This window comes from Rhinatrema bivittatum, chromosome 6, assembly GCF_901001135.1.
Source record: "Rhinatrema bivittatum chromosome 6, aRhiBiv1.1, whole genome shotgun sequence".
Classification (NCBI taxonomy): Eukaryota; Metazoa; Chordata; class Amphibia; order Gymnophiona; family Rhinatrematidae; genus Rhinatrema; species Rhinatrema bivittatum.
This window is the reverse complement of record NC_042620.1, coordinates 105,339,567-105,364,391: the sequence shown is the minus strand read 5'-3', so window position 1 is coordinate 105,364,391 and position 24,825 is coordinate 105,339,567. Positions and strand designations below refer to the sequence as shown.

Here is a 24,825-nt window from a genome sequence, read left to right as displayed (position 1 = left end):
GGCTCACCTGGCCCGCGGCGTCTCTCTCGAAGTTTCCTCCTGGGTAGTAGTGACCACCGACGCCAGCCTCGTGGGGTGGGGCGCCGTCTGCGACCGAAGCGCCACACAGGGGACGTGGTCTCCGGAGGAGGCGAGGTGGCCAATCAATCGTCTGGAGACCAGAGCTGTACGTCTCGCTCTTCACCGTTTCCTCCCCTTGGTTCGGAACCGGGAGGTGCGGATTCTTTCGGACAACGCGACCACGGTGGCTTACATCAATCGTCAAGGCGGGACGAGGAGCGAACAGGTCTCTGCCGAAACCACGCTCCTGATGGCATGGGCGGAACTCCATCTGGTTCGGCTTGCGGCCTCCCACATCACCGGCGTGGACAACGTCCAGGCGGATTATCTGAGTCGACAGAGGTTGGACCCCGGCGAATGGTCCCTTTCCGACAAGGCGATGGATCTCCTGGTTCGACGCTGGGGAACGCCGCGACTAGACTTGATGGCGACCGCCCTCAACGCCAAGGCCCCGAGCTTCTTCAGTCACAGAAGGGAGCGCGGCGTAGAGGGAGTGGATGCTCTAGCTCTGCCGTGGCCAGCAGGTCAGCTGCTCTATGTTTTTCCTCCCTGGCCTTTAGTGGGCAAGGTACTTCGCAGAATAGAGAATCACAGCGGCCCCGTGATTCTCGTAGCTCTGGAGTGGCCACATCGCCCTTGGTTTGCAGACCTACTCCACATGGCAGTGGACGGTCCAATACGTCTGAGTCATCTTCCTCGGCTCCTGCAGCAGGGACCGGTATTTTTCGAGCAGGTGGCACTCTTTTGTCTTGTGGCCTGGCTTTTGAACGGCGCCGCCTCCGCCACCGAGGCTATCCGGAGGCGGTAATCTCCACGATGCTCCGGGATCGCAAACCTTCTACTTCTGTTGCCTATGTTCGCGTGTGGAAGGTCTTCGAGGCCTGGTGTGCCGATCATGGGGCCCGACCCACGGAGGCGTCGGTACCTCTGATTCTTCAGTTTTTGCAGGACGGGCTGGATAAGGGTCTGGCATACAATTCCCTGCGAGTACAAGTAGCGGCCCTGAATGGTCTGGTACAGACGGCGGTCTCCCTGCCTTTTCAAGCGGATATCGCCCGCTTCCTGAAGGGGGCCAAACATCTACGACCACCGGTCAGGGACCCTTGTCCGTCGTGGAGTCTTAACCTGGTTCTCAGGGCTCTGGCGGGCGCTCCTTTCGAACCCCTACAAGAGGTTTCGCTTAAAGATCTCACTATGAAGACTGTTTTTCTGGTGGCGATATGCTCTGCCCGTCGCATCTCGGAGCTGCAGGCTCTTTCCTGCAGGGAGCCTTACCTTCGCATTTCGGAAGCGGGGATCTCGCTGCGTACAGTACCTTCCTTCCTCCCGAAGGTGGTCTCTTCATTCCACATGAATCAGACGGTGGAACTCCCGGCGTTCTCTCCAGAGGAGTCGAGGTCTCTTCGTCACTTGGACGTCAAGCGGGTCTTACTCCGCTACCTAGAGGTTACCAATGCCTTCCGGGTTTCCGATCACCTGTTGTGCTCTGGTCGGGACCTAAGAAGGGCTCCTCCGCATCGAAGACGACCATCGCCCGCTGGATCAAGGATGCCATCTCGGCATCTTATATTGGAGCCGGTCGGGATCCGCCTAGGGCCGTCAGGGCTCATTCTACGCGCTCTCAAGCGGCGTCTTGGGCGGAGTCTCGTGCCGTCTCTCCGCAAGAAATCTGCCGGGTGGCGACGTGGAAGTCGCTGCATACCTTCGCGAGGCATTATCGACTACACCTGGCGCCTTCGGCTCCTGGGCACTTTGGCGATCAGGTTATCCGAGCAGGGCTCTCAGGGGCCCACCCGGTTTAGGGAAGCTTGGGTACATCCCACCGTCTGGACTGATCCTGGTACGTACAGGGAAAAGAAAATTATTCCTTACCTGCTAATTTTCGTTCCTGTAGTACCATGGATCAGTCCAGACGCCCACCGCCATGAGATGTTCAGCTCCTGCTCGGATTCGTTTAGGTAGTCTGTCTTTTCCGCTCCTATTTTCTATAGGGGTTGTACAGCTCCTCACAAGTTTCGACCTGGTTTGGGTCGTGCCTGTTTATTGTTCTTCATGTTGCCTTACGTTAGGGCTCTTGATCCAAATTGTGTTGTTTTGCTCTTTTGGGCTTTGTTATTCAAGATACTGAGCTCCAGCAGAGGGTGCGCTGGTATATGAGGCGGGACTCTCGAGCTCTGTTCTGACTCCATCTGCTGGACGGGGCACATAACCCACCGTCTGGACTGATCCATGGTACTACAGGAATGAAAATTAGCAGGTAAGGAATAATTTTCTTGTTCTTTTGGCCTGGTTTGGCCTCTTTTGGAAACAGGATGGTGGGCTTGATGGACCCTTGGTCTGACTCAGCATGGTAATTTCTTATGTTCTTATCTGTGTTATCCTTCAGGTGGCCAGGTGTACACTTTTTAGAAACTGTTATGTCCTACCTAAGCAAGAACATATTTCACAATTGTCCTGTTTTTCAGTCTCACCATACATGAAAAAATACATTTGACAAAATTGAATACATTACACGTATGGGTAGATCTAGGATTTTGAAAATGGTTTGCCTGTGGAGGGTGCATCCTTATGTCCCTACCCTTTACCCTTTCTCATTCTCATTGTCTCTTCTCTATTTTCTCCATGTACTCTGTCCCATTTCTCTTTCTTCCCCCCCCCCACAGTTCTTCTCCATCTCACCCCCACTTTCACTTCATCGCTGTTTCCCTTCCCCAAGGTTCTTTTTCATCTCCTTTTTATCCCCCATCCCCCCTTGGAATTCTCTGACTCTCCCTCTCCTTTTCCTTTTGATTATTTTCTATGTCAACTCTTCTCCATTTCCCTCTTTCTTTGCAGTTTCCTATCTTTCACTCCACTCCAAGGTTCCTCTACATCTCTTCCTCCTCTCCTTCAGGTTTCTCTGCTTCTTGGGATACAGTACTATGGATGGAATAGTGGAAGACCAGCAGGGTTGGGACACAGTGTTAGTGTGCTCTCTGTCTACTTGGCTCCCCTTGCCTCAGGATGCACACTTCCTTTGTAATCTGAAAGCAAAGGAGAAGGAGGAGAAGCAGCTGCAGAGTCTGGGAAAGCATGCTTATTATGTCTCCATGCTGCTGATCTGCTGTTGCTACCATTGATATGCCTGTTAGGGAGGAGGGGAGGCAAAAGTTGAATAGCTTTTATTAAGGAGTTTTCCTGTACTTTGAGGATATGTCAACGGTGAATCTAGTTATCGTGCCTTCCTCCTCTCTTTACTCACACTGGGTGACAACAAAACAAAATTAAGTAAGCAAACATAGGACTATAATTGTTTCTCAATGTTTATAAAGTATACATTTTGGTGTTTATTTTTAGCTGTTGTAGAAGTTTATAAAGATACTTATGTAGCCCCGTCCTGTTCTGGGCCTGTGCAGGGGGGCATAGGGGAGGGCCTCGGGCCACACGAGGCCCCATGACCATTCCAGGATTCCCACACAAGGGAGAAAACACAAGTTTACAAGACTCTTTGAGGTAGATTTTCAAAAGATGCACACACAAAAAAGAGCCCATGCATGCGTAAAATAGCACACACGTGAGTATATTCTATTTTAAAATCAGCAACATACACATGAACATAAGGAGCTGTGAATGAAATTGCGTATATGAAAAAGGGGCAGGCCAGAGGCATTTTGGGGACAGGGTCAACATGTACGCGTGTAAGTTGCTATTTTAAAACCAGTCAAAATAACATGCGTAAGTCTTTTATTTGCGTACATTTACTTCTGCTCAGTATTTATAGAAATTTCTGTTCTGCACATTTACCAATTTCTGTTCTGGGCAGATTATAACAATATAATAAAAAATAAATAGCATTCTCAATAAAACATTATAGTAACATAAAACAATAAAACAAATACATATAAAAACTTCAAAGCACCTCCATATTCCTATACCCATTCTTCCCATATAAAAAACAGACGCAAATGCTTTAATAGCTTTATTAATTAGGTGAGTCTTTAAGGCTTTCCGAAATGCTTTATAATCTGACTGTGAACGTAGCTCTAAAGGCAACTCATTTCAGAGCACGGGTGCAACACAATATCAGGTGTAAATGATTGTAAACATTGTTCATCTCGACCTAGCTTGATGCGCACTCTACCTAGCTGCAGTCAAGCTAGGTAGAGAGTAAATGGTACAAATCTATTCTTCTTTTACCTTTCATCACTCCAAATCACATAAAATCTTCACTGATGGCAACTGTGCTGTTCATACCTATGACTGTGCATGTAAAAATGTCCCCCAAAACTTACTCCCCCCAAGACTCAACCCGAGTTATTAGTGCCCTCTCTTACAGTGGTATAAATAATTAAGTTTTCTGTGAGCCTCTACAGAGGTTCTCTCTCTCTCCAGCAGCCTGAACCACCATTTGAGAAAAAAACCTTTTCGGTTGCTAACACGCCTGTGGTAGATTACTCTGCATGATGTGTTGCAGAAAATACCTATGTGATTCAGTATCAGGAAAATTATCCTAACCATGCCCCCTTTTTTTTTTATCACAGGCGCTATTTTTGCTATATTTATAACAAAATGATGAATCTAGGTAATATTCAGCAGTATGGCTTTGCAACATTCGGTAATTGTAAAATTATCATAACCACACCCCTTTTTCTTATCACAGGCTTTATCCATACCTAGGTTTGACACTTATTTTCAAAAACATTAGGCTCCTAACTTCTGGAGTTAGATTCATAAATTGGCCCTTTTGAAAATTCACTAGGGCTGAGTGCCAAATCTGACTTTATCCTGACTGAAAAATATCCCTGGCCCCTATGCACGATGCCTTGACAGGTTTGGTGGGGGGAGGGGATGGGGCAGGGTGCGGAGGGTGGGGGACGCCCCTGGAGAAAGAGGACCCGGTGGCTACTGGGCCCATGCTGTCTTCTCCACAGCCGGGTTTCCAGGTCGAATAGGGCACTAGAGACAGACCTACATCCCATTCTTCTTGTTCCAGGTCCGATTTGTCCCCGTTTCCCTCGGTGCCTGGGAAAGACCAGTCCGAGCACCATGGGAAGTCTAGGAAGCACCGTCATGAGTCTCTGTCTTCGCATGAGACCAAGCTCGGGAAGGCTATGGCGCTGGCCGAACTGCCCCCGAAGCGACCCTGGGCCGAGGAGGCATTGCCCCAAGGGGCACTGAGGAGACGTTACCCCGGGGGGACACCGATGCTGCCTCTGACAGACACCATTCCCATTGCCAATTTTTTGGATGAGGGAGGGCTGTCCAGGCCGACCTCTTCCAAGGCCTACCCCTGCTGGGTCCATTGAAGCCTGACTACCCTCTTGTAACCCTGCCCATCTACTTCCCTCATTCAGCCCTCAACTTACCCTCCTGAACGTTAACAAACTTCCTTACTGGGTACTTTTTGTATATACCTCTCACATGGTTATTTAGTTTGCATTATTCTTTTTGTACATATTCTTAACATGGTTATTCATACCTTTCACATAGTTATTCAGTCACTTTTATGTTTTATTTATTTATTTATTATTTAGCATATTTTATATACCGAGGTATAGCAGAGTTGCCTTCACTCCGGTTTACAGTTACAACAACCTGATACATTTAAAGTAATTTAACAGCAAAAATGTAAAAACTGGTATAGAACAGTAGCATAAAACTGATTAAGATATACATTAAAATATGTAAAAAATCTGAATTCAAATCAAGTAGGGGATATCTGCTGTAGAACAAAATGGGAATGATTCTGGTAGTCAAAAAGAAAGATAGTCATTGTATGGAGATTGTGTGCCCGATGGAGGAACACATAAAGGGATAGATTGAGCAACACTCTTCTGTTGATGCATTAGTTCGTCGAGCTCTTGCACTACTCATGTTTGCGCCCATCTACACATTTTTCTATTAAATGTATATCCCAAGTTACACTACCCCTATTTAGCTAGTACCCATATTTATCCACGTTACTTTGTCGAGTTACTGTTGCTTATGTAATATTTATTGATGTTCCTATGTTCAGAAACTCTGTTTATTGTAACGCCTTAACCGCGACAGTTTTGTTCTTTGGAAACCGACCTGATTTGATACTTGTATTAAGAAGGTCGGTATATAAAAATCCTAAATAAATAAATAAATAAATCTGTTGATTTATCCTTTATAGTCATTGAGAGTGTTGTCTTAGAGAGTTTGGCTGAGTAGCCAGACTTTAAGGTCTTTTTTAAAAGATTTTATGTTTTCTTGAGTGGTCAGGTGATGAGGTAACGAATTCCATAACTTCGGGCCGATGATGGAAATGGCTCTGTTTCTAGTGGAGGACAGTATAGCATGTGGAAGAGATGGGATCACTAGTTGGAGTTTACTTGTTGTTCTTGTTGTGCGAAGTGATCTATGAATGTGAATAATGTTATCCAGGGCTGTGTAGTCTGCTTTGTAAATTGCTTTGTGAAGAATTGTGAGAACTTTGAATTCTATTCTTTTTTCAATTGGTAGCCACTGTAAACTGTTGAGGACGGGGGTTATGTGGTCATATTTTCTTTTCCCCGTCAGAACTCTGGCAGCAGCATTTTGAAGTAATTGCAAGGGTTTTAGAGATGTTTTAGGTAAACCAATCAGGAGAGAGTTGCAGTAATCCAAACTGGTAAAGATGAGGGCTTGTAGGACGGTTTTGAAATCATGGGGGTGAAGCAGCGGTTTTAAGTGTTTGATTACTTGTAGTTTATGAAAGCCCTCTTTTGTTCTAGTAGTAATGTGTTTTTTGTAGTTTAGTTCATTGTCTAGCCATATGCCTAGGTCTTTTGTTTTGTGTTTTTTGTAAAGCCTGTTGCTGCATTATGTTACCTGTAAACCGAGGTGATGTTCCCAACGTGCTGCGGTATATAAAAATGCTTAAATAAATAAATAAATAGATAAATATAACATACATAATGCAAGTGATATTTTTACTTCCTAAAACTGTGCTTTCAATGTTCTTTGCCATGTAAAATCTGTTAAGAATTTTTAATTGTGTGTGAGAAGGTTGTGATGGGGTCGGGGTGCAAGGATGTAAAGTTTTCCAAGGGCACCTATTACCCTTGCACTGGCCATGGGCATTGCTGTACAAACATTTAACTGTCTCCCCACTTATGGTGTCACTGTGTTGTGTAATGTTTGAGGGCGCAAATTTTCACTTGGCCATAGGCGCCAAATTGCCTGGCTACAGCTGTGGTCTTTATTCCCCAGCTCTGTTCCTGCCACTAGTGCTAGCCAGATACAGCTGCTTTATTATTTATCTAGCCTCTCTTGGACCTGCTGCCTTTGTCTTTGCTCCTTTTCCTACAATACTGTGCTGCTGGCTCCTCCTGCTGCTCATGTCCTCATCAGGTCTCTGTTCTTCTCCACCTGGTGTCTCCCCAGCACAGGTTGTTTCCTCCTCAGGGCCTTCACAAATACCGTTTCCAATTCCTCCTCCCACCAGCTTCCGCTGTTGCTTCTATTGCTACCAACTCTATGAAGGTCAGACTCACAGAAAGTTGGACAGAGCCAGAGGTAATAGGAATAGCAACAACTGGATCAGGTGGGAGGAGGCGAAGCCCTGTGAAACAGCAGTCAGAGAGGTCCCAAGAAAGGTACAAGCTATGCAGCGGAGCCAGGGAACAGAGTGGAGCCCTGATAGGATGGAGTAGGGAGAAGGGTTAAAATAATACTGGGGTGGTAATGATTTTCTGGTGTTTATTGGGTAATCATCAATTTCATATTTTTCCATTACGAGGGAGTAAAGAGGGACAATCAGTGTTTGTCTGCTAAACTCAGAAAACAGAAGCTGTAGCATTAGTATTTTGAGCAACCTACAGGATACTGCCCTTTTAGGGATCCTAAACAATTGTATGTAAATTACTTCCAGTGTAAACAAAGAGGCCAATTTTCAAAGTACATAGGAAAAAGCAGGCACAGAGATTTCAAAATGAAATACACTTGAGTACTTCACAGGTTACACTTTAACCCTATATAATCAGAAAGACCCCTCCTCTCAACAAATCAAGTGTATTATTAGCCAGTCATAATAGGCACTACTGGCAGGAATATGCCTTCTTTGCCTTATATATAATTATCGACTATGGTACAACTTTCTTGAAAGAGCACTTTTTAAATATATTTTTTTGCAAACATGGTCAGTGTCTGGGCCTCTTGCTGGACTTAGAGATTAGGGATGTGCAATTAGTTTTCCTGAATTAGGCAATGTCAATGAAATTGCCTAATTTGGAATGGTTCGGGAGAACTGAAAAACGATTGAATTTTTTCCAAAATTTTTTGGAAAAATGCAAGGTTAGTGCACACTATCGGGAGTTAGCGCACACTAACTCCCGATAGTGCGCACTAACCTGAAAATCAGGGCCCCCAAAAAACAAAACCCCGAACCATGGGAAAAACGCAATTCTCACGGGGTGGCCCTGAACGAAGCCAGACATGACATTTTTACCCGAAACACATCTCTAATAGAGATGCATTTGCCTATTATGATTGGCTAATAGTACACCTGATTTGTTGAGAGGAGGGGTGTTTCTCAGGGCTGGTGCTAGCTTCTGCGCCGCCCTGTACATAGAGTCCCTGCCGCCTTATATATAATCATCGGCTATGGTACAACTTTCTTGAAAGAGCACTTTTTAAATATTTTTTATGCAGTTAAAACTTATCTTCGAATTCGAAACATGGCCAGTATCGGGGCCTCTTGCTGGACTTACAGATGGATTTGCCTATTATGATTGGCTAATAGTACACCTGATTTGTTGAGAGGAGGGGTCTTTCTTAAGGCTGCTGCTAATTTATTTATTTATTTATTTAACACTTTTCTATACCGACCTTCATGAAAAATTTCATATCAGATCGGTTTACATGTAACAAAGGGTATAACTTAAACAAGAACAATTCACTAGAAGCGGAAGTTACATATAACAAGGGTAGTGTTACGGGAGTTAAGTGGAACCTGGGTCGACACCGCTTACCTTGAGTCTGGGAAGCACAGGAACAGAAGGTCCCCCTCTCCTGGATGAAGAAGAGACAACCCTGAGACAGTGGTCAGTAGAATATCCAATACGACAGTCCAGGTCGGGCCGGCGGCAAACAGAAGAATCCAATGAGTCTGTTCGGATCAAGGCAGGCAGCAAACAGAATAATCCGATGCAGCAGTCCAGGTCGAGGCAGGTAGCGAACAGAATAATCCAATGGGTCAGTCCGGGTCAAGGCAGGCAGCAAACAGAATATCCAATGAAGGAGTCCAGGTCAAGGCAGGCAGCGAACAGAATAATCCAATGGGTCAGTCCGGGTCAAGGCAGGCAGCAAACAGAATAATCCAATGAAGGAGTCCAGGTCAAGGCAGGCAGCGAACAGAATAATCCAATGGGTCAGTCCGGGTCAAGGCAGGCAGCAAACAGAATAATCCAATGAAGGAGTCCAGGTCGGGGCAGGCAGCAGACAGCAGCACCAAGGCAAACCAGATCCAGGAAACAGGCAGCAAACAGGAAATCCAAAGCGGCAGACCAAGGTCAGGGCAGGCAGCAGGCAGAAGAAACAAAGAGGCAGTCCGGGTCTAGAGCTGTAGCGACAGGCAGGGAAGTAACTAAACACTCACCAAGCTCACTGTGGCCGAAGCGAAGAGCTCAGCAGGGAGCTCCCTTTAAATCTCTATCTTTTCCCGCGCAAACCGAGGCTGGCCGGTGTCTGACGTCAGGGGTCGTATCCACGGCGCGCTTTAGCGCGAGATTTGCCCGCAGCGTCGGTCCTGACTACGGACGTCCTCGGGGAACGTCGAGCCCGTGCAGGAGGAAGACGTGCCGCCGGCGCCACGGGAACAGCGGGGACAGAGGCGGAACCCCGCCGACCCCGGAGGACAGCCCCGCCGGCACGGGACGCGGTAACAGGTAGATAACTTGGAGGCTAGGTTAGTCAGAGGTAAAGGACAGTGTAACTGAAGAAAACTAGAAAAGGCAATGAAACAAAAGAAACGGCGGCTTAATTATAATGTCTAAACATGGCGGGGCGTTAGCCGGTAAAGCAGAGTCCTGTCCGGTTGACAATTAATGGCTTAGAAAGTTAGGGGGAGGCCTGGAGGAAGAGCCAGGTCTTAAGTTTTTTTCGGAAAGTTCGAAGGCAAGGTTCTAGTCTGAGGTCAGTGGGCATATTGTTCCAGATAGTTGGACCCGCTGTACAGAATGCTCGTTCATTGGTGGATGATAGTCGTGTGGCTTTTGTTGGGGGAACTTGCAGGGTATCTTTGTACGCTTCTCTTATAGGTCTTGAGGATGAATATAATTTGAGAGGAATCTGGAGGTCTAGTTGTTGCTGATTGTATATGGTTTTATGAATTGTGGTGAGGGCCTTGTGCATTATTCTATATTTTATTGGCAGCCAGTGAAGGTTCCGTAGTATGGGAGTGATGTGAGAACCTCTGTTGGTGTTGGTTAGGATTCTGGCTGCCGAATTCTGGAGCATCTGTAATGGTTTGATGGAGGAGAAAGGGAGTCCGAGAAGGAGAGCGTTGCAGTAATCTGTTTTGGAAAAGAGCGTGGTTTGGAGCACGGTCCTGAAATCCTGGAAATGGAGGAGAGGTTTGAGCCTTTTCATAACTTGGAGTCTATAGAAACCATCCTTGGAGGTGTTGTTGATGGATTTCTTTAGATTCAGGTGGTTATCGAGGATGACTCCTAGGTCCCTTACTTGTGAGATCTGGGTGTTGGATGATGTCGGATGGGTTAGGGCTGAGTGGTCGGGGGAAATGAGAAGGAGTTCTGTCTTAGATGCATTGAGGACTAGGTTAAGACCGGAGAGTAGGCAGTTAATAGCTTGAAAGCAGCTTTCCCAGTATGAGAGCGTTTTAGAGAGTGATTCTGTTATGGGGATCAGAATCTGTACGTCGTCTGCATAGTAGTGGATTAATTTTAGTTTTGTAAGCAGCTGGCAGAGGGGGAGGAGATAGATATTGAAGAGGGTGGGGGACAGGGAAGATCCTTGCGGTACGCCTAAAGTTGATTTGACGTCTGAAGATTCTTTATTATTAATGTTTACCTTAAAACTCCTGTTGCTGAGGAAGGAGGAGAACCATTTGTGTGCGGATCCTGATAATCCGATTTCTGAAAGCCAATTTAGTAGGATGGTGTGGTTCACGGTGTCAAAGGCTGCGGAGATATCTAGAAGGATCAGGATGAATGACAGTCCTTTGTCAAGGCCCATGATGATGTGGTCCGAGAGTGAGATAAGGAGGGATTCTGTACTTAATGATTTACGAAAACCGTATTGGGATGGATAGAGGATATTGTGTTCTTCCAGATAATCTGAGAGTTGCGTATTTACCAGTTTCTCCATGATTTTGGCCAGAAAAGGAAGGTTAGATATGGGGCCGAAATTGGCGGGATCTCTCGTGTCCAGGTTAGGTTTCTTTAGGAGGGGTTTGAGGGAGGCTGTTTTTAGGCTGTCGGGGTATATTCCTTGGGAGAGTGAGCAGTTTATGATATTGGTCAAAGGTCTGGAGATAGTCATCGGGATGAGAAGCAGAAGTTTAGTTGGAATGTGATCTGATGGGTGGTTGGAAGGTTTCAGCTTCTTAAGTAAGGATTCGATCTCAAGTGGGGTAGTTGGTTCAAAGGAATCTAGGTTAGCTCCAGGGTGAGGAATGGAGTCGTAGGTAGGGATGGGGGAGGTTGTGTTGGTGGGAAGGCGAGCTAGAGTGTCTGCAGTTTTTTTCTAGAAGAAAAGTGCTAGTTCATTTGCTTTGGATTGAGCTTGGTCATCTGGTATGACGTGGGTGGGGGATTTAGTGAGTTGGGAGACATATGAGAACAGGGTCCTGGCATTGAATTGGAGGTCGTGAATTCTGCTGGCATAGAAGTCTCTTTTTGTCCGTAAGATGGAATTCTTGTAGAGATGTAATGTGTGTTTGTAGTTGGTTAGAGTCGTGGAATTGGGGGACTTACGCCAATCACTTTCTTTGTGTCTGAGGTCTTATTTTATCTGCTTAAGTTCGGAGGAGAACCAGGGTTGCTTCTTTTTATGCATTGGGTTGATTGTTTTCACTGCTTTAGGGCAAACTTTATTTGCGATCGATTCTGTGATATTGTGCCATGACAGAAGGGCTGTGTTGGGGTTGGTGGTGTCCAGGTTAGGGAGTTCTTTGGAGAGATGATCTCTGAGCATGTCAGACGTACAAGTTTTCCTGAAGTGGATGGTGGAGAGGGACTGAGGAGGCTTAGGATTCCCTTGAGTCGTGAGGGTTGTTGAAATCAGTGAGTGGTCTGACCAGAGAATGAGGGTACAGATCGGAACATTGTTGTATGAAATATTGGAGTTGACGAAGATGAGGTCGAGGGTATGACCTGCTTTATGGGTAGGTTTATCAATGATTTGTTTAAAGCCCATGGCTTCGAGTGTAGTGAGGAGCGCTTCGCAATTTGGGGTGGGCGGAGAGGCGTCAACATGGAGGTTGAAGTCCCCCATGATTATGGCTGGCGTGTCCATGTTGATGTGTGTGGCTATTATTTCTATGAGGGGGGAAGCATCGGAGTCTAGCAGTCCTGGTGGAGCGTATATTAGAAGGATTTGAAGATGCTTGGATTTAAAGAGACCTAGTTCAAGTTTGGTAGAGGTCGGGATCTTAACAGGTTGAGGATTGAGTTTGAATTCTTTTTTAGTGGCTAGGAGAAGACCACCTCCTCGTTTTTTTTGTCTGGGAATTGAGATTATGTCGTAGAGGTGTAACGGTAATTGATTTATAAGGGCTATGTCCGAACCTTTTAGCCAGGTTTCCGTGATGGCACAGATGTCTGGCTTTGAGTCTAAGAGGTAGTCATTTAGAACGTGGGTTTTCTTCGTTAGTGACTGAGCATTGAGCAGCGTAAGAGAGAACATCGTGAGACCTAACAATTGCGTGAAGGGGGAGGTCATGATTGGGATGAGGGATCTGGTTGTATGTCTTGAGAGTTGTTGAAAATTCTTCGAGAGAGGAAGGTGTCGTTGGTATATGATAGGGATTGGGAAAGTTTGCATGCTGTCTTCTCAGTGAAGGGGAGTTTATCTGGGAGTGCTGCATGCGTCCGTCTGCTGGAGAGCTGGTTGAATGAGAGCGTTGAGGAATGTTTGGGAGTGCTGCGTGCATCCGTCTGCTGGAGAGCTGGTTGAATGAGAGCGCTGAGGAATGTTTGGGAGTGCTGCGTGCGTCCGTCTGCTGGAGAGCTGGTTGAATGAGAGCACTGAGGAATGTTTGGGAGTGCTGCGTGCGTCCGTCTGCTGGAGAGCTGGTTGAATGAGAGCGCTGAGGAATGTTTGGGAGTGCTGCGTGCGTCCGTCTGCTGGAGAGCTGGTTGAATGAGAGCGCTGAGGAATGTTTGGGAGTGCTGCGTGCGTCCGTCTGCTGGAGAGCTGGTTGAATGAGAGCGCTGAGGAATGTTTGGGAGTGCTGCGTGCGTCCGTCTGCTGGAGAGCTGGTTGAATGAGAGCGCTGAGGAATTGATTAACAAGGGGGTGCTGAGTGTGGTTGTCTTCGAGGGATCTGGGGAGAGGTTGAGATCATAAGTAGATGAGGTAGTGGGGAGTTATTGAGGGGAGATGCTTGTAGAACTCACTCCAGGACGCACAAAGGGGCAGGCCCCTTTGTCGCGCTCCTTAGGCGCGCGACGCCTGGGGCCGTCTCCTGCCCTATCAAGGGCTCTGGGCGGCCGAGGTAACGTCACTCAGGGGCAGGCTTACAGCCACATTAATTTTAAAAGTTGGTTGTGGTCCCTTCCCTTTCTTTTTTTTTCTGTTTGATTTGGTTTTTCATTTTCCCCAGTTAGAAGGGGGGGGGGGGTTCCGTCCGCGTCCGGGGGTGGCTGTCTGCCTCACCTGCCTCGTGGAGAAGGTGGCTGCCGGTCTCGTTTCGCCTCCCCTGCACTGCCCTGTGCATAGAGTCCCCGCCACCGCCCCTACGCCGTCACGCCATCCCCCCCCCCCCCATGGTGGCGCGGGTGGCCCTCTGTTTCTTTGGCCACCAGAAGAGGATATGAGCTCATATCCTCATACCCTCTTCCGGTGGAGACAGTCTCCATCCTCCGCCACTGCCGACCGGCCGGCCCGCCACCTCCCCGGGTGTGCCGCTCCGTGCAATTGCATGGTTTGCACACCCGGTCACGCTGGGTCTAGTCTTTCTGTTTATATACCCCTACTTTTGTCCCATGATTTTGACACATCTATTTCTACTGTATTTTACGTTAACCGTACTATCAGCACTGCCCCTTTTCTCTGCATAGGGCAGGCAATTTTCAAAGGGTTATTTTCCATGGGTAAGCACACATTTATCCATTGAAATTTCTCTGTTTCTATCTCATGTACATTCATTAGGGATATCCTGAAATCCTAACTGGTATGTGGCTTCAAGGACCAGATGTTCTCTACCCCTGCTGTAAAGTACTAATTTTCTGTATGACAAAGGGCGGGGTTTCAAAACGATTCTACCAGTTCCTCTAATTTCATATATTCATGTTGCTGTCTTAAGATTTCAACAGTTGTTTGTGAATTAATTTATGGATTAAAACGGTTGTGCTGTCAGTGCTTATTTTACTTACCTTATCTTACTAGTGAGTAACCCTTGTGGCGTCAATAATGGTGGATGCTCCCATCTCTGCCTCATCAAAGCTGGTGGTCTGGGTTATAGCTGCGAATGTCCAGATAACTTTTTGACTGTGCAGTTTGGTTCCAGCACAAGCTGCCAGCCATCATGCACCAGCACTCAATACCTGTGTGCAGATATTGAAAGGTAAGTTCCTCAGATTTTTGTTGTTTTAGTTGCATCTCTTTCTGAACATAGAATTTTCTGTAGAAATTCTAGATTTTCTATGATGGTACTTCCTGACCAAGCAGAGCCAAATGATTGTTTTTTTCATGAAGATCTTGATGTCTTTGTTGCAGCTGAAATCATTTGCTCATCATGGGCGTTTAACCAGATGTCATTCAGTTGTAGTCCTTGCCCCAACGTTTTTGGCATGCAGGGCTCATGGGGATGTCATGGGCCAAGATCGCCATGGGGGCACAGGAGTTTTATTAAACTCATGATACTTCCCGCTGGGGAGTTACAAACCTCTGCTACCACTCTTTCTCTACTCTGACATCATATACCTCATGTGTCTATGGAGACAAAAATGCTCCTCTAGTGAGGGACAGGTTTTGATACCCCTTAAACAATAAGGGCCGGATTTTAAAAGCTCTACATGCGTAAATCGCCTTACGCGCGCTGGGCCTAAAGCCCCGGGATGCGTGTAAGTCCCGGGGCTTGCAAAAAGGGACAGGGTGGGGCGGTCTGGGGGGGTGGGGTCAGAGGCAGTCGGCTGAAGTAAGTTTTAAAACAAAAAAAACCAGAAGAAAAAGGTAGGGGGGAAAGGTCAGGAGAGGTAGGGGAAGGGAAGGTGGGGGTGGGGGGTAGGGAACGGGGGAAGGCAGCGCGGCTCGGCGCACGCAAGGTGCACAATTGTGCACCCCCTTGAGCGCCCCGACCCCTGATTTTATAACTTGTGCGCGCAAGTTATAAAATTGGGCGTACATGTGTGCGTGCCAGGTAGCGTGCGCACGTGTGCCCGCGCACTGTTTTGTAAATCTACCCCTAAAAGTTCAGGTATTAATTTTTAAACTACAGTAGAGGCAAGGAATAAGTTAAGACAAAACGTGAGATGTATCCATTTATTTATTTAGAAAAATTATATTCCGCATCCTCCGAAATATTTTGTTCAGTGTGTATTACAATAAAATATATTCATAAATAATACGTTAACTTAAATACCACATACAGTCAACGTAAATCATATAAAATATTAATCAAATGCATCTTTAAAAGCAAAGTCTTTAATTTTTCTCTAAAACTCTTTAAGTTCTTCTTCTCCCTAAGATCAACCTGCAGTACTTTCCATAGTGATGCAAACAACAAAGCTGTGGCCTGAGTTTGGTGCAACCTATGCTCTTGCGTGGAGGGAATCTGCAATAATTGTGATGGAGTGCATTGCTTCATACCATTGTATCTTATTCACAACTGAACAAGGGCACGCTGAATTAAGTGGTTTATGCATTAACACTAGCATTTTGATTTGAATCCTCCACTTCATTAATAACCAGTAAAACGTGCACAACACTGGGGTAACATGATCTCCCATTCTTATCCCTGTCAATAGCTGGGCTGCCGCAAGCTAAACCATCTGAAACATGTTAGGGAGGCCAACACATAAACTATTACAATTCTCCAAATGCCCTATGCATTTGCGGTATAGCTCGAAACATATCGGCAGAGAGTAAATATTCTATTGCTTTCAACATTTTTTAATTATAAAAGGCAATTTTATCCAGTTATGTGACTTCAAAGTTAATTTCAAGTCTAAAATAATCCTTTTAAATTCCTAACCTCAAATAGTATAGGTTAAAGAGAACCCTACATAAGATATAACGGTTACATATATCATTTGGAGGGCATTTGCCCAATCATAATAACCTGGTCTTTTGTACATTTAGTGATTGCCCACTTCTGGTGAGCCAGGTCCTGATGCTGGTCAGACACTCTTGGGAAAACTGCTCAGGAAAGAGGCAAACCCCATTGGGGCATTGTTACCCCATTAATGTCAAAATGGCGCAAGCAAGCGACTAAAAAGACATGCCTAATGATGTCAGAAACAGCTGAGATATCTAGTTGCAATAGGATCTTAGTTCCGCCATGTTCTAACCTGCAATTCAGAAAATCCAATAGAGACAGTAGTAATATCAGAATATCATGAGCCTTTCTAATAATAAACTGGTGATCATCCAGTACAATTACTGCAAAAGGGCAGGGATCTAACTATAAGTAACTTGATAGAGTTGGAATAAATTATGGTATATAATGAGCCCCTTCAGTCATTTCAGAAGTGAGGGGAAGAAATGGAACAATATGGGTTTCATGGTGTGAGTATGTACAGGGTTTGAGGTGCTAACTGGGCCTGTGTGGGGGAATGGGAGTTCCCCTAGGCCAGTGGTGGCGAACCTATGGCACGCGTGCCAGAGGGGGCACTCAGAGCCCTCTCTGTGGGCATGCGCGCCATTGCTAGGGTTGCCAACCATCCAGATTTTCTCCGGACAGTACAGCTGCCTAGCTCTGTGGTTGCCTGCTGTCCGCACCAGCGGCGGTAACTGCACTGCCGTCACAGGTTTTCTGACCATCTGCGCCTGCGCAACCGTCTCCTTTTCCTCCTCCGCCGGTGGCGGACGTTGCCGGGTTGCTGTCTGGCTCTTCTTCCCTGGTGTTGGTGGCCAGAATCTGGGCACTCCCTAGCATTTGCCCCTTGCTCTTCTGGTAGGCAGTGCAGATTCCTGCGCTCTCCATTTTCTGATATTTAAAATCCCCTGGCGTCGGGACAGAAATTGTTGAATTGAATTTGTTGTAAATTGCTCATCTTCTTGTTAGCTTCCTGCCAGCCAGAGCCCACTTTCGGATAGTCTTGGTAAATTAGTGCGGATATTTCAGGAGCTGCAAGTCTCTTCATTTTTCCAGTAATTTAAGGTCACACTAAAGTTGTGCTGCCTTTTTATGTATATAATCTCCTTTGGGGGAGAAAAATCTAAAGTAGAAAACTGGCCTGAAAGGTGGTCACCCCTTTCCTAAAACGTGATCAGCCAGTTATATTAGCGTGAGAGGAGTTCTGAACTTGTATTTTCAAAAAAAAAAAGTGATGTTCTCTGTTTTTTAGGTTTCTAAATGCTCATGCAATGTTTTTCTGTCGTTAGCACAAATTTAATAATCGCAGAATTGTAGCAAAAGCGTTGGAGCAGTAGTTGTCCAGTTTACCGCTCAGCAGGAACTCCTCCCCTCGATAGTCTCAATCACAAGTGAGGAGACCTTGCTCCCTGAGCGTGTTTAAATACCGGTTGACCCCCGCGCTTACGCACCTGCCGATGCTATAGCGACGGCCAATTGGTGAGCTGCTGCGCTTGTCAGCGCTCGCACAATGTGCTGTTGATATCTTACGTAGAAGTGCGCAGCCGGGTGGACTACTTTTGAGGCCTTGTAGGTTGGTGCTGTCGCGGTTTGAATGTTGGCCTCGATTAGGAAGAGCTTATGGTAGTTTGTGGCGGAACTAAACTAAAACCTCAGTATTCAGGTTAAATTGCCGTGTTGGCACTTTGCAATAAATAAGTGGGTTTGGGGTTGCAGTTTGGGCACTTGGTCTCTAAAAGGTTCGCCATCACTGCCCTAGGATAATTGGCCCTTTAACTTTGGACTAGTTAGAGCTGGGGAATGGGAATTTAAGGGGAATTCTAAAAGGGCTGGGTTTCCTTAACAGGGCCCTTTTACTTCACAAGCATCCTGCATGTAATTATGTTAATAAATATGGAATTATATTTGGACGGTTACCTGTGACAACACAGGCTTATTACAAAGGCCCAATTAGATTTAGAACCTGGGTTATGCCTACTCACCACAACATTTATTATCTAGTAAGTTGAAGGCTGGGGGGAGCATAGAGATGTAAAATAGTTCCTAACTTTATTTTTTGAAGTCTATAGGAAAGCTGAAAAATAATTTTTACTAGTATTATGATGACTCTGGGAAAATACCAGGCACTGGCTGTGGCATCTCCTGTTCCCTATTAGCATGGGCCAAGCAATCAATCAGGTGCTTCAGAGGCAGCTTCTTCTGCTTCATTCTGTACACTTTCGATATATTGTTATCACAACACTTCTGCTGCCACTGTACCTGAGCCATCATTTCTTCAAAATAAAGGTGAGATACAGTTACAGACATGCATTTTTTTAAGGGTTGAGCAAAAGGAATAATGGCTGTTTCTTTACAGGTGCATTCCTATCTGGTGGAAATGCGATGGGCAGAGGGATTGCAGGGATGGTTCAGATGAGCCGTCTTCTTGTCCACTTCGATACTGCCAAGTGGGACAATTCCAGTGCTATGATGGAAACTGCACCAGCTCTCACCTCCTTTGCAATGCTGTGTCGGATTGCCCAGATGGCTCAGACGAGGACCTTGTTCTCTGTGGTGTGTTTCAAAATCCACTCTTTCTGTGAACAGATGTTTTTCCAATGGTTAAAACACTCACAGCGCTATATATCAATAGTTAATAGGCAACAATTATTTGTTTTTTTCTTAAAAAGTGATAAATGGCTTTAATCTAATATAGTGACTTTTTTCTTGCAAAAAGTATACTAGATGTGTATTTTCTGGCTTACTGCCCCATATATATCACAAAATAATGCAAAATATCTTAAGAGTTCCAACATCCTGTTAATTTTAAACATTAGTCTATATGCAGCCCAGATTATTCAGCACAAGTTGGATTTCTTTGGATTAAAATCTACTGAGTAGTAAGTAAATAAAACAATGACCTATCATAAATGAAATATCTAATGAAAATGTGTACTTTGCTCAGCCAACCACCAGTGTGAGACTCATCAATGGCAGTGCGCTAATAGGCGCTGTATTCCTGAGGCTTGGCAGTGTGATACAGAGGACGACTGTGGAGATAACTCAGATGAAGAGAGCAGCCACTGCACCAGCCGGACCTGCCATCCTGGCCAGTTTAGATGTGACAATGGCCGCTGCATCCCACAAAGCTGGAAATGTGATGTTGATAATGACTGTGGAGATCACTCTGATGAGCCCTACCATGAATGCAGTAAGCCCCGATACCTCTCTTAAAAATAACACCACCACATCAGGACCTGAGTGTACGAAGGATTTTCCCACAGACATAGAATGGGAGTGACGCCTTAGTACATCTGACCCATATGTTATGAGGGCTTCAGTTAACCTTCACTAGGTGATTCATTTATACCTCCACCTCTCAAATCCTCAGCAATTAATAGTAATAACTGACTTCCAAGAACTGTTACTGGGTTTATTTTAGAAATAAGATTATTATAACTACGAATGACTTACAAAACTTTAAGGAATCGTTCCTATTTAGATATAATTATTTGATATCCACAAATTATCACTTTAACTAAAGTCCTGAATGTTAATCCTTTTTTAATTGCTTGTACTTAAGGTATCTACTGTAGGAAAGGGAGTAGACCCTTTACTGTCCAGTTATTTTTTATTTTTTAATTCTTTTTATTGTTAGCACAGGCATCATAGACATTCAAAGTGACAAACAATATAAAGTGAATATACAATAGCTTATAATAGAGTAATATAGTTTCTCACAGGACAAGCAGGATGGTAGTCCTCACATATGGGTGACATCACAGGATGGAGCCCAATCATGGAACACTTTTGTCAAAGTTTCTAGAACTTTGACTGGCACGTACTGGGCATGCCCAGCATGGCACTAAACCTGCAGCCAGCAGGGGTCCCCTTCAGTCTTCTTTTCTCCTCGCAGCAGTAGTCACGCGAGTTAAGGAGCTCCACAGAGATTCCTAACAGGAATTTTCCTCACGGAATTACTAAAAACTTTCATACCCCACAGGGGTCCCTCCTTCGAATTTTTGACTCCGCTGTACTCCGGTAAGTTTTTACCTGTTTTCGGTTGGTTCCCGTCGAGTTTGGCCCTCGTGGCCTACTGACCGTCGACCGTACCATGGCTAAATTTTTCAAAGGCCATGGCATTGGGGTTCCGTCGGTGTCCGGACTGTACTCACACCATGGCCATAATAGACCAGCATAAAGTCTGTGTAATTTTATTTTATTTATTTATTTATTTATACAACTTTATATACCGACTTTCAAGTACATGTCAAGCCGGTTTACAATTGGCGAAATTGCAGTAGCAAAATCAAACTAATAATTGTAATAAAACTTATCTAATTTTACAGTCATTCAATAAAAAATTATACTTAAAATTTAAACGATAAATACTAACTCAGTCTCATTATAAACTAAATCTAAAATAAAATATAAAGCTCGCATACCACCAGAACATTAACCCCACCCTCTCAACTCCCTAAACCACCAGAAAAAAACAGAAAACCTCCTTCCTCACATAGCCTACTAAGTTAATTAATATGACTAAAAGCCTGCTGGAATAGCCAAGTCTTAATCTGCTTCTTGAAGTTAGAGAAGTTATCCTCTAGGCGAATGTCAGCTGGGAGAGAATTCCACAGCTTGGGGCCTGCCAGGGAGAGAGACCTCTCACTGACTGAACCCAGGCGCACCAGTTTGGGAGATGGAATTGATAATAATGCTTGTCCTGCTGATCTCAAATTCCTAGATGGTATATGCAGACGTAATGAGGCATTCAGCCAATCCGAATTGGAACTATAAATGGCTTTATGGATAAGTGTAAAACACTTATACTGAATACGATATTGTACCGGAAGCCAATGAAGCTTCATCAGCACAGGTGAAATATGGTCACATCTATTTGAGTTAGTCAAAAGACGGGCCGCAGCATTCTGCAATAGCTGCAATGGGCGGATGGTAGATAATGGAACTCCCAAAAGCAACGCATTGCAGTAGTCCAATTTTGGCAAAATCAAAGCCTGCAATACAATTCTGAAATCATCGGTATGCAGCAAAGGCTTCAGTTTTCTTAATATTCTTAGTTTATAAAAGCCATCTTTTATAATAGCCTTTATAGCTGCTTTCATCTTTAATTCAGAATCTAAAATCAGGCCTAAATCTCTAACATCATAAAGAATCTTGTATGTCGATGAAAAGGAGGAAATGTCTGCCTTTATTTTTTCAGAAACCTTGTTGGAAATAAACAGAATTTCTGTTTTTGAATTGTTTAAGGCTAAAGACATATGGGATAATAGTTGGTTAATTGACTTAAAGTAAATATCCCACACTTTTAAGGTGTCTGCTAAAGAATCTTTTACTGGCATCAAAATCTGAATATCGTCAGCAAACAAGTAGTAAACAAGACCCAGACCTGCTAAAAATCTACATAAGGGAGCCATGTAGACATTAAACAAAGTAGGAGAAAGCGCAGAACCCTGAGGAACTCCAGTTTGAAGATCCACTGCTTCAGATTTTATAGTTCCCAACTGAACTACATATGATCTGTTGGTAAGAAAAGATTTAAACCAAGACAGCGTTTTATCGGATAGCCCCACCTCCTGAAGTCTTACGGTGAGTGCCTCATGACTCACGGTATCAAATGCCGCTGATATATCCAACAGAATTAGCAAGTAAGAGGTATTTTGATCAAATCCTCTTTGAATAGTATCACATAGAGAGATCAACAGAGTCTCAGTACTATGAGCTTTCCTAAAGCCATATTGTGCTGGAAACAATATTTGATGATCTTCCAAGTATTCCATTAACTGTCGATTCACTACTTTCTCAAGAAGTTTAGCCAAGAAAGGAAGAATTGAGATCGGTCTATAATTGGCTAAAATTTCAGAATCTAAATGAGCTTTTTTCAAAATTGGTTTCACTACGGCATTTTTCAGACTATCAGGAAATATACCTTCTTCTAAAGATAGATTAACTATATCTGCCAACGGTTTAGCAATAATATCTGGCACAAGCTTAAGGTATTTAATAGGCATCTTGTCCAGAGGATGATTTGCTGGTTTCATTTTTTTAATTAGATTTGCAATTTCCAAAGAAGAAACTAGTTCGAAAGTTGCCCAGCTAGCTGATGGATTAGTTGGCAAGGTAATCTTGAGTGGATCATCGGTATTTACCTCTTTTAGTACCGCTAAGATTTTTTCTTTAAAGAAAAGAGCAAACTCGTTGCTTTTATCTTTTAAGTTACTTGATCCAAAAGAGGATTTGCATTTTAACTGAGTAAGATCAGAAACATAAGAAAAGAGCATCCTCGGATTAAATTGAAATTTGTGAATTTTCTCTGCATAGAAATTGCGCTTAGCAGTATTAATGGCTTCTCTATAGTCTTGTAAAGCTGATTTATAGGTATCTAAAGATGAATCGTTTCGGAGTTTCCGCCACCTCCGTTCTAGCTTTCTTAACCCTTTCTTATATTCTTTTAATTGGGAAGAAAACCAGGGGGCTTTGTTTTTGCCATATAGCGGGATCCATTTTTTACTGGGAGGGCACAAAGTATTAGATAATTCTATCATGACGTTCTCCCAGGATGTCACTGCACTACACATGTTCGTTTTATCCAGGGATTGAATGGCTTGTGGGAAACTAGCAATAAGGTCTTCGCTAGAGCACGGTTTATTTATCTCAATTTCAATTTTATCCTTTACCAATATTTTGGTCTGAGGTGACTTTAAGTGGAGAGATGTAGTAATCAAATAATGGTCAGACCAAGGAACCGGTGTCTCGAGTGCGAGCATGATGTCCTGACTTGCACCAAATGCATCTTAATGACACCAAAAGGTCGCAAGGCCAGAATGGAGAAAATGGAACTTCTCTTCCGTTCTCAAACTCCGACGCCGTCCATTTCATCGACGTCGTCTGAACTGGCACCATCCACTTTGCGCCAATATCGGTCACCAGCCGGTGACCGTCTGGCATCAATGACTTCTCGGCCTGTGATGACCTCTACTCCCCCTCAGGACCGAGGGGATCGTAGAGAGAAACATCGGCATCGACACCGCAAGTCTCGGACCATCAAGGAAGGAAAATCTTCGACCTCGCCATCGTCCGAGCCGCCATCAAAGAAACCCCATCCAGAAAAGGCACCGACCCTTTCTGCGACCGGGTCACCGAGGCAACCCTCACCCGGATGGGTATCGGGAGCCGCGACTCCACCTTTAACGTTGGTCCCTACGGCTATGCCTCTGCCTCCTTCTTCCCTTCCGGAGCCAGGGCTGCTTGCTCCAGGTCTCCATGAAGAACTGCACAGGATGGTTCAGGAGGCCATTGATAAGGCGATGCACAGACTCCAAGGTCCCCCGGCACCAAAATCAGCGCCGGTCGCGGAACCGACCATCGATCCCATTCCGGAAGCAATGGCACCACTGCTCTTGAAGCTGGAAGCGCTCATAGCCACTTTTCCACCAATAGATCCTGGTCACCGATGGCTCCGGTGCCTTCCCCGCTTACCCTGTCATCGGGAGGGGAAACACCGTTCCACATTCCTCCATCGGGATGCCTCAACCATCGATGCCGATGTGCCCATCGGCGCCACCGATCCATCCATCGATGCCCTCGATGCCTGCACCTGTGCCCTCGATGCCTTCATCAGTACCTCCAGTACTTCCCTCATTGCCTTCAGATCCTAGACCAGAACCTTCAGGAATACCATCGTCCCGTCCTTCTCAGGTTCCTACAGGGGCAGGTGCTGATCCCTATGACACCTGGACTGACGATTCATCTCAAGACACCGATGATTTACCATCGCCACCTTCTCCTACTGAAAGTAGGAAGCGTTCTCCTCCAGAGGACTTGTCCTTCATAATTTTTGTGAAGGAAATGTCTGAATTGGTTCCCTTCCAATTACAGACTGAGCAAGATGATAGGCATCAAACAATGGAGCTGCTACAATTCCTGGATGCTCCCAAGGAAATAACCTCCATCCCCATTCACCAGGTTCTTTTGGATCTCCTCAAAAAGAACTGGGAACAGAAAAGCTGAGACCACTTATTTGGTCCAGTCAGCCCCAGGATTCTAGAAACCTCAGCTGGATCATCAATCTGTGGTTGTAGAATCGGCCCAAAAGAGGGCAAAAAGATCAAAACCCCACTCTTCCTTTCCCCCAGGTAAGGAACAGAAATTCCTGGATGCCGTTGGCTGGCGTGTCTTCCAGGGATCCATGCTTATCTCCCGGATCGCCTCTTACCAGCTGTATATGACCCAGTACAACAGGGTCTTATTCAAGCACATACAGGACTTTGCAGAGTCCCTGCCTCAGAAATTCCAGGAACAGCTTCAAACCCTGGAACACAAGGGCTTCGAGGCAGGGAAGCATG

At 45.2% G+C, this 24,825-nt stretch overlaps 1 protein-coding gene across 3 annotated transcripts in view; it reads left to right on the top strand.

The window, feature by feature from the left end:
* The window catches only part of LRP2 (LDL receptor related protein 2), a 769,913-nt gene that overhangs the window by 577,643 nt on the left and 167,445 nt on the right, over window positions 1-24,825 (top strand). For all 3 annotated transcript variants that reach the window (XR_003857363.1, XM_029605680.1, XM_029605679.1), the window contains 3 exons: window positions 14,614-14,791; window positions 18,840-19,036; window positions 19,428-19,673. Coding sequence is in view for 2 of the 3 variants with exons in the window: in XM_029605680.1 (XP_029461540.1) it covers window positions 14,614-14,791; window positions 18,840-19,036; window positions 19,428-19,673 (621 nt within the window). In the remaining variant the exon portion in view is untranslated. The remainder of the gene's footprint in view (window positions 1-14,613; window positions 14,792-18,839; window positions 19,037-19,427; window positions 19,674-24,825) is intronic.